The sequence below is a fragment of the Perca fluviatilis genome, chromosome 17 (assembly GCF_010015445.1).
Source record: "Perca fluviatilis chromosome 17, GENO_Pfluv_1.0, whole genome shotgun sequence".
Taxonomy (NCBI): Eukaryota; Metazoa; Chordata; class Actinopteri; order Perciformes; family Percidae; genus Perca; species Perca fluviatilis.
Window position 1 is genome coordinate 29,834,690 of NC_053128.1, and position 14,645 is coordinate 29,849,334.

At 41.5% G+C, this 14,645-nt stretch overlaps 2 protein-coding genes across 2 annotated transcripts in view; both read left to right on the forward strand.

The window, feature by feature from the left end:
• sec14l7 (SEC14-like lipid binding 7) overlaps positions 1 to 7,016 on the forward strand; it is a 10,343-nt gene extending 3,327 nt beyond the window's left edge. Inside the window, exons 7-10 of the mRNA XM_039779722.1 lie at positions 124 to 230; positions 2,571 to 2,710; positions 4,162 to 4,331; positions 6,494 to 7,016. Of these exons, the coding sequence (XP_039635656.1) occupies positions 124 to 230; positions 2,571 to 2,710; positions 4,162 to 4,331; positions 6,494 to 6,612 (536 nt within the window). The 3' untranslated portion in view covers positions 6,613 to 7,016. The remainder of the gene's footprint in view (positions 1 to 123; positions 231 to 2,570; positions 2,711 to 4,161; positions 4,332 to 6,493) is intronic.
• Positions 7,017 to 11,663: 4,647 nt separating this feature from the next.
• Positions 11,664 to 14,645, forward strand: part of LOC120545067 (metal transporter CNNM4-like) — a 36,569-nt gene continuing 33,587 nt past the window's right edge. Inside the window, exon 1 of the mRNA XM_039779060.1 lies at positions 11,664 to 12,798. Within this exon, the coding sequence (XP_039634994.1) occupies positions 11,668 to 12,798 (1,131 nt within the window). The 5' untranslated portion in view covers positions 11,664 to 11,667. The remainder of the gene's footprint in view (positions 12,799 to 14,645) is intronic.

Below are 14,645 nucleotides of genomic sequence, written 5' to 3' on the forward strand. Positions count from 1 at the left end.
TAACATTATTAAAAGGAAAAACCAGGAAATGTTTTTACATGAATAACACATACGAGAATAACACATAATAACACATAATAACACAACTATCAGACACTAACTCTTACGTTCCTCTGTTTGCAGGTAACTGGCAGGAAGTGTTGCGTCAACACATCGACCCAGATCAGCTGCCTGTGGCGTACGGAGGGACCCGGACTGACCCTGATGGAGACCCCCGCTGCAGGACCATGGTGAGAGAGAGACAGGCTCTCACAGGCGCCGATACCGTGGGTGATCCGGGGCTCGAGCACCCACGGAAAATACCGAGCACCCACTGAGCGCCCACGGTGTGCCAGGCTGCCAGTAGGCTACATTCATTTAAAATTAAACATTGCAGTTGGTGCTAAGTGGAGCGTCTGTCACAGTGTGATTGGTTGTGTTGCTGTCAGTCCCCCTGCTCTATATCCTATCCACCAATCACAGCGTCTCTCGGATGAAAACGCCTCCATCCCCCCCACTATACAGTGCGTGCATGTGCGTTAGGTAATCAGAGTGAGAATTAAATGGACAGATTTGTTATTAAAAAAGCAAAAGCTAATGATGCAAGTGCATCAACGACATCCACCACCAGTGCAGAGAGTTCTTAATTTCCCACCAAGCTGATCGCGGTTGATAGGGTCTACCCCAGAATAGGTGACTGAGCGCTGGATACGGAGCACCGCGAGCTGCTGGTCGTGGTGCTCCGTCAGGTCAGCGGTAGGTTGGTGGTCAGTTAAACTTCTCATGTCCAGTCCTATCTGTATCTGTGAGAAGTGGTGCTGTCCTGAGTTAAAATTTTAAGGTTTTATTATCGTGTTAATAGGCGTGTGTGTTCGTGTTGGCCGCTGTCCATTTCCTAAGGTTCTGAAATGCAAAATTTTTTTGACTACCACCCACGGAGGAAAACATAAATCGGCGCCTATGCTAACAGGGTTGCTGTGCCGCTCCGTTAGTGAAGGGAGCGATGCAGCAGTAACGCTGTGGATATGTAACAACACATTATGTAATAACAATCTTATCTGAAGTCTCTTTTATATAGACCTTAGTGGTCCCCTAATACTGTATCTGAAGTCTCTTTTATATAGACTTTAGTGGTCCCCTAATACTGTATCTGAAGTCTCTTTTATATAGACCTTAGTGGTCCCCTAATACTGTATCTGAAGTCTCTTTTATATGGACCTTAGTGGTCCCCTAATACTGTATCTGAAGTCTCTTTTATATGGACCTTAGTGGTCCCCTAATACTGTATCTGAAGTCTCTTTTATATAGACCTTAGTGGTCCCCTAATACTGTATCTGAAGTCTCTTTTATATAGACTTTAGTGGTCCCCTAATACTGTATCTGAAGTCTCTTTTATATGGACCTTAGTGGTCCCCTAATACTGTATCTGAAGTCTCTTTTATATAGGCCTAGTGGTCCCCTAATACTGTATCTGAAGTCTCTTTTATATGGACCTTAGTGGTCCCCTAATACTGTATCTGAAGTCTCTTTTATATGGACCTTAGTGGTCCCCTAATACTGTATCTGAAGTCTCTTTTATATGGACCTTAGTGGTCCCCTAATACTGTATCTGAAGTCTCTTTTATATAGACCTTAGTGGTCCCCTAATACTGTATCTGAAGTCTCTTTTATATAGACCTTAGTGGTCCCCTAATACTGTATCTGAAGTCTCTTTTATATAGACCTTAGTGGTCTCCTAATACTGTATCTGAAGTCTCTTTTATATAGGCCTTAGTGGTCCCCTAATACTGTATCTGAAGTCTCTTTTATATGGACCTTAGTGGTCCCCTAATACTGTATCTGAAGTCTCTTTTATATAGGCCTTAGTGGTCCCCTAATACTGTATCTGAAGTCTCTTTTATATAGACCTTAGTGGTCCCCTAATACTGTATCTGAAGTCTCTTTTATATAGGCCTTAGTGGTCCCCTAATACTGTATCTGAAGTCTCTTTTATATAGACCTTAGTGGTCCCCTAATACTGTATCTGAAGTCTCTTTTATATAGACCTTAGTGGTCCCCTAATACTGTATCTGAAGTCTCTTTTATATAGACCTTAGTGGTCCCCTAATACTGTATCTGAAGTCTCTTTTATATAGACTTTAGTGCTGTGTCTGTAGCTATTGATGGCTCAATAGCTACAGACACAGCAAGGTGGAGGGTGGGGGTGTGGCCTTGACCTCATAAGGAGAAGATTCCTGATTGGTCCATCTGAGCTTTCATTTTCTCAAAGGCAGAGCAGGATACCCAGGGCTCGGTTTACACCTATCACCATTTCTAGCCACTGGGGGACCATAGGCAGGCTGGGGGAACTCATATTAATGTTAAAAAACCTCATAAAGTGAAATGTTCATGCCATGGGACCTTTAAAGGTTTTAGTTTTGGTTTAGTTTCAGTTTACTAAAAATATTTGTCACTGCTTATTGTAGTGTTAGATTGCTATAATAACCCTGGTGAGAGCACAGGGAAAGGATTGGTGGGGGGGGGGGCGCAGTAAGGGAGTCTTTTTTTAAATGGCCGTGAAATGGAGGCTGCTGCTGTTGTTGTTGTTGCAGATAAATTACGGCGGCACGGTTCCCCGGTCGTACTACGTTCGGGACTCGGTGAAGGTGGAGTACGACTGTAGCGTGACGGTCGGCCGAGGCTCCGTCTTCCTGCTGGAGTACGACGTTACAGCCGCCAGCAGCCTGCTGAGGTACAATTCAATTAAATTCAATTTTATTTATAGTATCAAATCATAACAGAGTTATCTCGAGACACTTTACAGATAGAGTAGGTCTAGACCACACTCTATAATTTTACAAAGCCCCAACAATTACAGTAATTCCCTCAAGAGCAAGCATTAACAAAACACATTCTTTTGTGATTAACCCTTTTTATGTTTTTTAACCCTTGTGTGGGCTTCCTGTCGACCATGCAGCTTTATTTTGTTCTTCTGGGTCAACATTTAAAATTTAAACTTTTTTTTTCAAACATCTTGGTCATATTTTTCGACACTTTTGTTGCTTTTCCACCCAATGTTTTTGTCGATTTTTTTACACCAATGTTTTTGTCGATTCTTTTCTTCGCCTTTTGACATTTTTGTGTTTTGTCCGCAACATTTTTGTCACTTTTTTCAAAATTCTTTTATCTTTTTTTTCAAATACTATAAAATTGAAGACCATTCAACAAAACAGTAACGAAATAGACAGTATCAGTCCTTACAGAAAAAGGAGGTTTTTGTGATAGTTGCGGGCAAAAATCCTTGATTATGCGGCACGTTTTCTTAAAAAATGCGATGGAATATGCGGAATATTTATGCAATTTTATGCAATTTTATGCGATGAAATTGCGCGAACTGAAAAAGAGAAAAAAAAGTGATTCCCCTGCTTTTCGATGATGTTCACATCACTTCATAGCGTCACTTCATAGCGTCACTTCATAGCGTTCCCATGGCAACAGGGGGAAATGGCTGCCCTTGCGTGAAGTAAACGCAACATTTTTCAACTTTCTGCTAAGATATATTCTGGGACTTTTTTGCAATGAAAATGCGGGGATCATGAAATCATGCAAGGCCCGCGTATTTTGCGCGAAAATCGGCAATTTATGCGGTGAAAGTGCGCCGTATTTAAAAAAATGCGGACTTTGGCTGATTATGCGTTGAATTATGCGATCGCATAATCACGTTTTTTCTGGAGGGACTGCAATATTTATAAATGACGACGCCATAAGTCCATCATACATGTTTCTCCCCAGCACAAAGCTTCTTAGAGCCCTCAACTAGGGCTGTGTGCTCGATTGAAGAGATTCTTAGTCGACTAACACTCATTCAGTTGTACCAACTGATCGATTAGTTGATTTAATCGACAGATCTGTAAATCTGAGTTTCTCCGCAAAGAGTCACTTTAATTCTTGTGTTTACCAGAGATGTGCTCGTACGTTTCTTGGAAATAAGTCATTCAGCATGAAAAAAGCATCAAAAATGACTAATGGACTAAAGAAATCTAAGTTGACTAAGACCAAAACGACCGATTAGTCGACTAATCGACTAAGAGGTTGCAGCCCTACCCTTAATTCAATTATTATTAAAATAGTTGGAGATTAATTAATAGTTGCGAACTAATCGATCACATATGTTAAGCTGTAATGCGCTGTGTTTCCTCTCAGGTGGCAGTTCGCCAGCGACGGAGCAGATATCGGGTTTGGAGTGTACAGACGGACCAAAGAACGCGGCGGACAGGAAGTGGCGGAGATGCTGCCGGTTCTGCCCAGCGAGCGCTACAACGCACACCTGGTCCCCGAAGACAGCCGCCTCACCTGCACCGAGCCCGGCGTCTGTGAGTCCCCCACACACTGAACCACATCAGTGGAGTTATTATATGAACGTGTACGATCATTGGATTTCTCCATAAATAGTATCAGACGGAGGTTTGACTTCATGACGTTTTGGGAAATCTTTCTTGCAGAAGATTTGGGGCGCTTTCGCACATATAGTTCTGTAGACTCGATTGTTGTAGGCCTATTCTTCGTTTAGTTCAGTTTGCACTTTTCCAAATGCACTAAAACACTGTAAACAAATGTCGGTAACACTGTTTTATGTGTATTTGTTGTAGTGTATCTATTGTTTTTAAGCCATCAACCTGCTAGGGACTGCAGATGAAAATTAGCCTGTATGTACAGTACAGGCCAAAAGTTTGGACACACCTTCTCATTCAATGTGTTTCCTTTTTATTTTCATGACTGTTTACATTGTAGATTCTCACTGAAGGCATCAAAACTATGAATGAACACATATGGAATTATGTACTTAACAAAAAAGTGTGAAATAACTGAAAACATGTCTTATATTTTAGATTCTTCAAAGTAGCCACCCTTTGCTTTTTTTGATAACTCTGCAAACCCTTGGTGTTCTCTCAATGAGCTTCATGAGGTAGTCACCTGAAATGGTTTTACCTTCACAGGTGTGCTTGGTCAGGGTTCATTAGTGGAATTATTTCCCTTATTAATAAAAAAAGCAAAGGGTGGCTACTTTGAAGAATCTAAAATATAAGACATGCTTTCAGTTATTTCACACTTTTTTGTTAAGTACATAATTCCATATGTGTTCATTCATAGTTTTGATGCCTTCAGTGAGAATCTACAATGTAAATAGTCATGAAAATAAAAAGGAAACGCATTGAATGAGAAGGTGTGTCCAAACTTTTGGCCTGTACTGTAATGTAGCTCAATGGCGGCCGAACGGCGTCGATAAACACGCTAAAAAGCGATTTATGCGTCTTGATAACACGCAAAAACGACATACGAATTGGCGTGTCATACATACGCCACTTTATGAGATCAGTCTGCCCAGAAGACAATGCAAGGGTTAAGATCATTGTATGAAAGAAATATATATAGTTACATCTAGTCACTGATCTGCCTTGCACTGTACTCATATTTAAATCCTAAAATCTCAGTCTATTGACCGATATTACACTATTCCTTCCCTCTCTTTTGTATATTTGTTTGTAAAATTGTAAATTCTATTGTATTGTCATCCTCTACACCAGGGGTCACCGACCTTTTCTAAACTGAGAGCTACTTCATGGGTATTGAGTCATACGAAGGGCTACCAGTTTGATACACTCTTTTACCTTTAGTTATAAATGATTATTAATGATTAATGATACTCATCTATGTGGAGACACTGATCAAGTTAATGATTTATCACAATAATTATCAACAATGACTTAACAAGGTGGGAAATAGACAATGTCAATATTACATTTTCATTTTTAGAACAGGCCTGAGGGCTCCTCATGTGGTCCTTGGGGGCTACCTGGTGTACACTATTTTTTATATCTTATATCATCTCTGTTTTTATTCTTAATATGTTAAGTGTTGTACTTTGAGAGCAAAGATTACCAGAGTCAAATGCCTTGTTTGTCTACGCCACATGTGTCAAACTCGAGGCCCTCGGGCCGAATCCGGCCCCTGGCAGGTTTTGATCCGGCCCTTATATATATATATATCAATTTAGGTTCACAATAAATGTTGGCCCGCCTAGTTGTGCACCAAAACAACAAGACAACTTCAAACGGCAACTACACGACACTTAGAGCAGATTTTGGTAGATTGGCTGACTTTGAGACTCCAAAGATTTCTAAATTAAAGCTGGGAAACAGTGAGTCGCTTTTTAAAATGTAATCTTTGTTTTGCTTGATTTGCTGCATTCTAAGATTTCTAAGGAACTACTTGCTGCCTTTTTTTAGTGCTTTATGTGGACCAAACTGTAAGTGAGAAGACTAATTCAGACATGGAATAATACAGTGAAAGATATTTGTACTTTTTCAAAATAAAAGCATGAAAATACACGCTACATGTCTGGCCCTTGATGCGATCCTTCTTTTCCAGTGTGGGCCTTAGTGAAGTTGAGTTTGACACCCCCTGGTCTACGCAAACCTGGCCAATAAATCTGATTCTGATTTTATTTAACTGTTGTGTTCTTGGTTTTGTGCAGACGTGCTGCGTTTTGACAACAGCTACAGCGTGCTGCAGTCCAAGAGGGTGAGCTACAAAGTGGAGGTTCTCCCTCCTCCGGACGGGCAGACGCAGAGTCCACGCAGCCGAGGAGACTGATCCAGGACACACAGATCCCTCTCTCTCTGTGACGGACCAATCATCGACGGCTAAATCAACGTTTCTCACATCGAGCAGGGTTGTTGTCGTTAGATAATCCATGTGATGTGTAAAGATTTTACAATTTGTGACAATTCAGGACAACAAAGAAGATCTAAAGTATTATTTTTCTAGAAAAACTTGCTTCACCAACATTTCAAACCAGATAACTTTAACTGTTACAGTTAAGGATCATTGGGGCGCCTGGGTAGCTCACCTGGTTGAGCTACCCAGGCGCCCCATGTACGGAGGCTCAGTTTGTGCCGCAGCGGCCGCGGGTTCGATGCCGACCTGCGGCCCTTTGCTGCATATCATTCCCCCTCTCTTCCACTTTCATGTCTTCAGCTGTCCCATAAAATAAAGGCCTAAAATATGTCTTTAAAAACAACAACTAAGGGTTATTTTCATGTTTTTGTAATTAAATGTTTAACATGAAGTATACTGCTGCTTGAGTGCAGGGGAAATGGGAAACATCCATGTGTCCAGACGAGGCTAGCAGCAGCAGCGCCGCGTCAGACACCTTTCTGGTGTGTAAAGACGTAGAAAACGCCACGCAGCCGCCACGCAACAGAAACGCCACGCTCACGCCACGCAGGCAGCGTGCATGAGGCCTTATAGTGCGTTCCATTTATAAAATGGACCAACAGATCCCGTTGCTCTGGACGGAGACCAGTGAAGGATATTAGAAGCACTTTTCCGGTGATCTCTTGCTTTACTGAGCAGCCTCCAACTGACAGAGACAACGTAGATGTGACGTGAGCAACCTGTCTGAAAGTGTGAAGTCTTCTGGTAGCTGTGCCGAGAGAAATCTCAATCATTCCCAATCTTACAGAGACGGAGAGCGTAGGTATACAGTACAGGCCAAAAGTTTGGACACACCTTCTCATTCAATGCGTTTCCTTTTTATTTTCATGACTATTTACATTGTAGATTCTCACTGAAGGCATCAAAACTATGAATGAACACATATGGAATTATGTACTTAACAAAAAAGTGTGAAATAACTGAAAACATGTCTTATATTTTAGATTCTTCCAAAGTAGCCACCCTTTGCTTTTTTATTAATAAGGGGAAAACTTCCACTAATTAACCCTGACAAAGCACACCTGTGAAGGTAAAACCATTTCAGGTGACTACCTCATGAAGCTCATTGAGAGAACACCAAGGGTTTGCAGAGTTATCAAAAAGCAAAGGGTGGCTACTTTGAAGAATCTAAATATAAGACATCTGTTTATTATTCACACTTTGTTAATTACGCTAACTCCATATGTGTTCATTCATAGTTTTGATGCCTTCAGTGAAAATCTACAATGTAAATAGTCATGAAAAAAAAAAGGAAACGCATTGAATGAGAAGGTGTGTCCAAACTTTTGGCCTGTACTGTATGTAAGGAGATAACATAGGCACAGGCTAATTACTGATCACTAACATGCTAGTTAACATTAGTAATTAAACCTAATGGAATAGCTAATGGAAGTCCAAACTGCCTGTGAGCTTCTCCTGTACTATACGGTAATTCCTCTACTGTGTGACAGTAAGTCTCGTGGTTATGACCCAATCGTTAGCCTATTATTATAAAAGCGTCTGCTACGGAGCCATAACGTGAGGTACAAGGTAATGGAGCCTTTTATACATTGTCGTGTTTCTTTAGAACTAAACAACGGACAAATAGAGTCTTTAAACGCTTCAGATGTAAAGTTATTCGCTGTCAAAGTGGCGCCAAAATGTATGCTAGTTAGTGGAATGCTAACGGGAGGTGATCTCTTTGTAGCGTCAAAATGGCGCCATAGGAGGTTCGAGTTCTGAAGCGAAGCTTACCCCCTTGGCAACCACCGAGTACCCCGAGCTAAAAATCCAACATGGCTGCTCCATGCACCAACAGTAGTGAAAGCTGTAGTAACATACAGTTATAAGCTCTTCTGTGTTATTTGTGTCTCACTAAATCAGTCGTACAGACGGCGCTGTCCATATTCTGTCTGTGGACCTGTTGCTACGCTGTTTGTATGCACAAAAAAGCTGCGTAATGCGTTGCTAACAGTGGCTAACCTGGCTAGAGCTAATGAAAACAATGAAAATCCGACTTGTAAATGGAACGCACTAGTTACCGTAGCTCCGTCTATATCTGCTGTAAATCATTTTGTGACTTTGCAGGAAAAATCGGACCGGGCAGAGGCTTTAATAAAAACTATATTAAAACTAGCGTTCTTTTCACTGTTAGTCTTGTTTGCTGTTACAGGTCATTTATGATCATCAGATGGAAAATGACAGTTTCAAAAACATTACAAAGTTACATATAGTCACTTTAATTAATGAAGAATCTTCAGTTACATTTAGTTTAAGTACTTTTAAAGTGTTCATATTATGCTTTTTGGCTTTTTCTCTTTTCCTTTATTGTGTTATATATCTTTTTTGTGCATGTTACAGGTTTACAAAGTAGAAAAGCCCAAAGTCCCCCCAAAGGGACTTACCATCTCCAACAGAAAACACTGTTCACCAACTGCTCCAAACAGCTCTGTTGTAGTCCAGCCTTTACTTCAGAGACAGACGTGGTCACTTTGGAACACACGTTAAAATGCTCGCCTAGCTGCTAGCATGGCACGCCCTCATACTCTGCTTCTGACTGGCTAGTAGTCCTTACCTAGCTACTGTCAGGACACGCCCTCATACTCTGCTTCTGACTGGCTAGTAGTCCTTACCTAGGTACTGTCAGGGCACGCCCTCATACTCTGCTTCTGACTGGCTAGTAGTCCTTACCTAGGTACTGTCAGGGCACGCCCTCATACTCTGCTTCTGACTGGCTAGTAGTCCTTACCTAGGTACTGTCAGGGCACGCCCTCATACTCTGCTCCTGACTGGCTAGTAGTCCTTAAAGATGTAACAGAAGTGAGATGTCTCACTCTGTAGCTAAAACAGAGAGCTCAACATACAGGGTGAAAAGAGGAGCTGCAGCAATGTGCAGTACAACAAATATATGGTGTTTTTTGAAAATTAAACCATGTAAACCTATTCTGGTACAACCTCTAAATACAATTATTAACCTGAAAATGAGCAGAATATGAGCACTTTAATATTCAGTCCAGTATAACACCGCTGCAAACTACAACCTCAGTACTACACATTTAACGCATTTCTGACAATTATAATCTTCCAAAACGTAGAAATTGTGGCAGATCTGTTGCATCAACAAATGGGGTTACGTTGCATTGCTACCGTTGTAGAATAAAACCTATAAACGAGAAATTCTAAGAAAAATAGGAATAAATCTGTAAAAATATGTGCATTATACTTAAGTCAACAATATGCAGAAATAAGAAATATGTCAAAAAATATGTGTACTACAATATATAACAGTGTAAATAACAGTAATAATGCTGACAAATGGGATCTATGTTAAGTATTAAGAGACGATAATAGTGTAAATAAGAATATTAGTTGACATGTATGTTTTAAATGTCGGTTATTGAGTTCTTGCACAAAATGATTTATTATATAAAATCATCAGTGGGGACAAAAGAGAGGGTGAGAAGTGGATGTGTAACATTTTAAATTATCATCTAAAGTCTTATTAATTTACAATACAAATAAATAAACCTACAATGCAAAATAAATACTGGCAGAATCATTTTGGGAGAAGTACTCAGTCATTTCTTAGCAGCGTTTGACCACCAGGTGGCAATGAAGGAGACAATGCTTTATGTTGTATTACATAACTAAATATTAGGACCTAATTATTAAGATGGTTAAGAATTATTAAAGTAGGAAAATGAAAGAGTTTAATGTGGGGATTTGTGTATTTGTGCAACCTTGATTTAATTCAAACATTCACTGTTAAAGTTTATGTTACTATTAACATAATAGTAACATAAATAATACTAATACTTTTTATTTGATTTATTTAGCACATGTTAAACAACAAGAATTATACATTTAAGAGACATTAAATTAAATAAAAAAAAAATGTTAGATAATTGATACAGTACAAATATTTATCTTATTATTATAATTGTGATTATTGTTATTAAACAGTCAGCTTCCCCGCGTCCATCCAGCAGGCCGGGCTCGGTGCCAGAGGGATGGTGCAGGACGAGGGGAGGGGGAGATGGAAAGGGGGGAGAGAAGTGTGTGTGTGTGTGTGTGTGTGTGTGTGTGTGTGTGTGTGTGTGTGTGTGTGTGTGTGTGGTGGGTGATGGGGGTGCACAGAGGCCATGTGCCTTTACATAACAGCAACTGGCTCCCGATACAAAAAGCAGCAGCTGTGTGCCGCATTGCCCCGAGCCTCCGAGACAAGGGAAGGAGGGAAGGAGGGAAGGAGGGAGGGTGATGCAGGGTGCAACATTTGGGGATGTTTACCTGCTGCATGAATAGAGCATCATAATAACAAGATTATAATATTATATAACATTATACACTGTTTGTGTGAGAGAGACAGAGAGGAGGGAGAGGGAGAGAGACAGAGAGAGAGAGAGACAGAGAGAAAGGAGGAAATAGAGAGAGAGACAGACAGAGAGGAGGGAGGGAGACACAGAGAGAGAGAGACAGAGAGAGCGAGAGAAAGGAGGAAATAGAGAGAAAGACAGACAGAGAGGAGGGAGGGAGAGAGAGGGAGAAACATAAGAAAATGCAAAGTGCTGTACAGTGATTGAAAAAAGCAGACAAAAACAGATAACAAAAAAGGATTTAGAGACTGAAAAAAAGACGGAAAAAGAGAGTGAGATATCAAGATCCCAAGAGAAGTAGCTGCATCAAAAAAAGAGCTCCTGAATATGTTTTCAACTTGGACCTAAAGATTTGACATTTTGCAACAACAAAAACATCAGTCAGCAAAACAGAGAGAGAGAGAGAGAGAGAGAGAGAGAGAGAGAGAGAGAGAGAGAGAGAGAGAGGAAAGGGGGGAGTTTGTTTATTAGCTCTACCTGTCGCTGTCCGGTAGGCGGTGTTAACGGGTGTGTGTGTGTGTGTGTGTGTGATGGGTCAGCGGGGGGGGGGGGGGGGGCGGAGCATCTCGGACATGAGTAAATGACGTCAGCCCCCGGGTCGCCGAGCAGTGAAACAAACATGGCGACAGAATGGAGCGGGCAGCAGGGTTACATTCTCACTGTCATTATATTCCTGTGGAGCGCAGTCGGCGGCCGCACAGAGACGACGGCGACGGCGTCCGGGGGCGGCGGAGGCGGCAGCCAGGTGCTCGGCATGCGGCTGGAGAGGAGCGACAAGCCGTCCGGTACCAATGACGATGGTGTCATCCAGGTGACCGAGGAGAGCTCCGTGCAGCTCCGGTTTTACGGGGTGCAGCTCCACTCGGGCGCCTGGACGCAAATACGCTTCACGGAGCTAACGGACAGCGGCGAAGCGGGCGAAGGCGAGGAGGAGGAGGCGGTAGCGGCGGCGAGGGGGAGCGGCAGCGGCATGATGGATGCGCCCGATAGGACTTGTGTTGATTTCACGAAGGACATCAGCGTCGGGACCTTCATGAACGTCAGCAGTCGGGGCACGTCGGGGCTGCTCACCGTTCACGTTAAGCCGCTGCGCAAGAGCGAGCCCAGGAAGGAGTACGCCCTGTGCACGCGGAGCGCGGACGGGAGCAGGTGGGTGCTGCTGGGGGACAGTGATGGCAGGCTGCTGGTGCTCGAGGAGAAGAAGTCCCTGCTGCCCATCTGGCTCCAGGCCATCCTCATCGCGTGCCTGCTCGTGCTCTCTGGCATGTTCAGCGGACTGAACCTGGGGCTGATGGCGCTGGACCCCATGGAGCTGCGCATCGTGCAGAGCTGCGGCACCGAAAAGGAGAAGAAATACGCACGAAAAATCGAGCCCATCCGCAGCAAAGGGAACTATCTTCTCTGCTCCCTGTTGCTAGGCAACGTCCTGGTGAACACCACCCTCACCATTCTCCTCGACGACCTCACCGGGTCCGGTTTGGGCGCCGTTGTGGCTTCGACCGTCGGGATCGTGATCTTCGGGGAGATCGTGCCCCAGGCGCTGTGCTCGCGCCACGGACTCGCCGTCGGAGCCGACACCATCATGGTGACCAAGTTCTTCATGTTCTTGACGTTCCCGGTGTCCTTCCCCGTGAGCAAGCTGCTGGATTTCATGCTCGGCGAGGAGATAGGCATCGTGTACAACCGGGAGAAGCTGGTGGGGATGCTGAAGGTCAGTGGTGGAATAAGTGCATTTACTTATGGCCGGGGCGATAGGGAGAAAATCAGATATCACGGTATTTTTGACCAGATACCTCGATATCGATATTGCGGCGATATTCTAGGGTTGACAACTGGTGCTTTAACAAAATATCTTCACACTTTAGATAAATAATCATCAGTAATGTGGAGATAATGTCTAAGTGGGGATTGGAAAAGGCAAATAATAGAACAGCTACAAACAGTGTGGTAAGTTCAGAAAAGTACATCACTTTACTGTAATGCAACTTATGAGCTCATAAGGAGAAGATTCCTGATTGGTCCATCTGAGCTTTCATTTTCTCAAAGGCAGAGCAGGATACCCAGGGCTCGGTTTACACCTATCACCATTTCTAGCCACTGGGGGACCATAGGCAGGCTGGGGGAACTCATATTAATGTTAAAAAACCTCATAAAGTGAAATCTTCATGCCATGGGACCTTTAAAACCAGTAAAAGACAACACTTATGTCATATCACCATATTAAAATATCCAAAATCTAAGACTATATCTAGTCTTATATCACGATATGATATTGATATATTGCCCAGCCTAATATTTACTCATAGGCAGGCAGGGTCCAAAATTAACACCATCTACTGTACCAACCAAATGCTGGTAAAATATGCCGTGCTGATACATTTGCATCACTCGCCAGCCATTAATCCGTGGTTATCTATTGAGTGGCTGGTAACGTTTGAACATTCACTACTGGGCATTTGGCTGGTGAATATTTTGGACCCTGCTCATTCATAGGTGTAGATTTCCCCCTTAGAAAAGTTATGGAAAAGTCATGGAAAAGTCATGAAAAAGTCATGGAAAGTCATGGAAAAGTCATGGAAAGTAATGGAAAAGTAATGGAAAAGTCACGGAATAGTCATGGAATAGTCATGGAAAAGTAATGGAAAAGTCACGGAATAGTCATGGAATAGTCATGGAAAAGTAATGGAAAAGTAATGAAAAAGTCATGAAAAGTCATGGAAAAGTTATGGAATAGTCATGAAAAAGTAATGGAAAAGTCATGGAAAAGTCATGAAAAGTCATGGAAAAGTCATGAAATAAATCATGAAAAAGTTATGAAAAAGTAATGGAAAAGTAATGGAAAAGTCATGAAAAAGTCATGAAAAAGTCATGAAAAAGTCATTGAAAAGTCATGGAAAAGTCATGAAATAAATCATGAAAAAGTTATGAAAAAGTTATGGAAAAGTAATGGAAAAGTCATGAAAAAGTCATGAAAAAGTAATGGAAAAATCATGAAAAAGTTATGGAAAAGTAATGGAAAAGTCATGAAAAAGTCATGGAAAAATCATGAAAAAGTTATGCAAAAATCATGAAAAACTTATGGAAAAATCATGAAAAAGTCATGAAAAAGTCATGGAAAAATCATGAAAAAGTTATGGAAAAGTAATGGAAAAGTCATGAAAAAGTCATGAAAAAGTAATGGAAAAATCATGAAAAACTTATGGAAAAATCATGGAAGTCATGGAAAAGTCATGAAATAAATCATGAAAAAGTTATGAAAAAGTTATGGAAAAGTAATGGAAAAGTCATGAAAAAGTCATGGAAAAATCATGAAAAAGTTATGCAAAAATCATGAAAAACTTATGGAAAAATCATGGAAAAGTCATGAAATAAATCATGAAAAAGTTATGAAAAAGTAATGGAAAAGTCATGGAAAAGTCATGGAAAAGTCATGAAAAAGTCATGGAATAGTCATGGAAAAGTCATGAAAAGTCATGAAAAGTCATGAAAAAGTCATGAAATAAATCATGAAAAAGTTATGAAAAAGTAATGGAAAAGTAATGGAAAAGTAATGGAAAA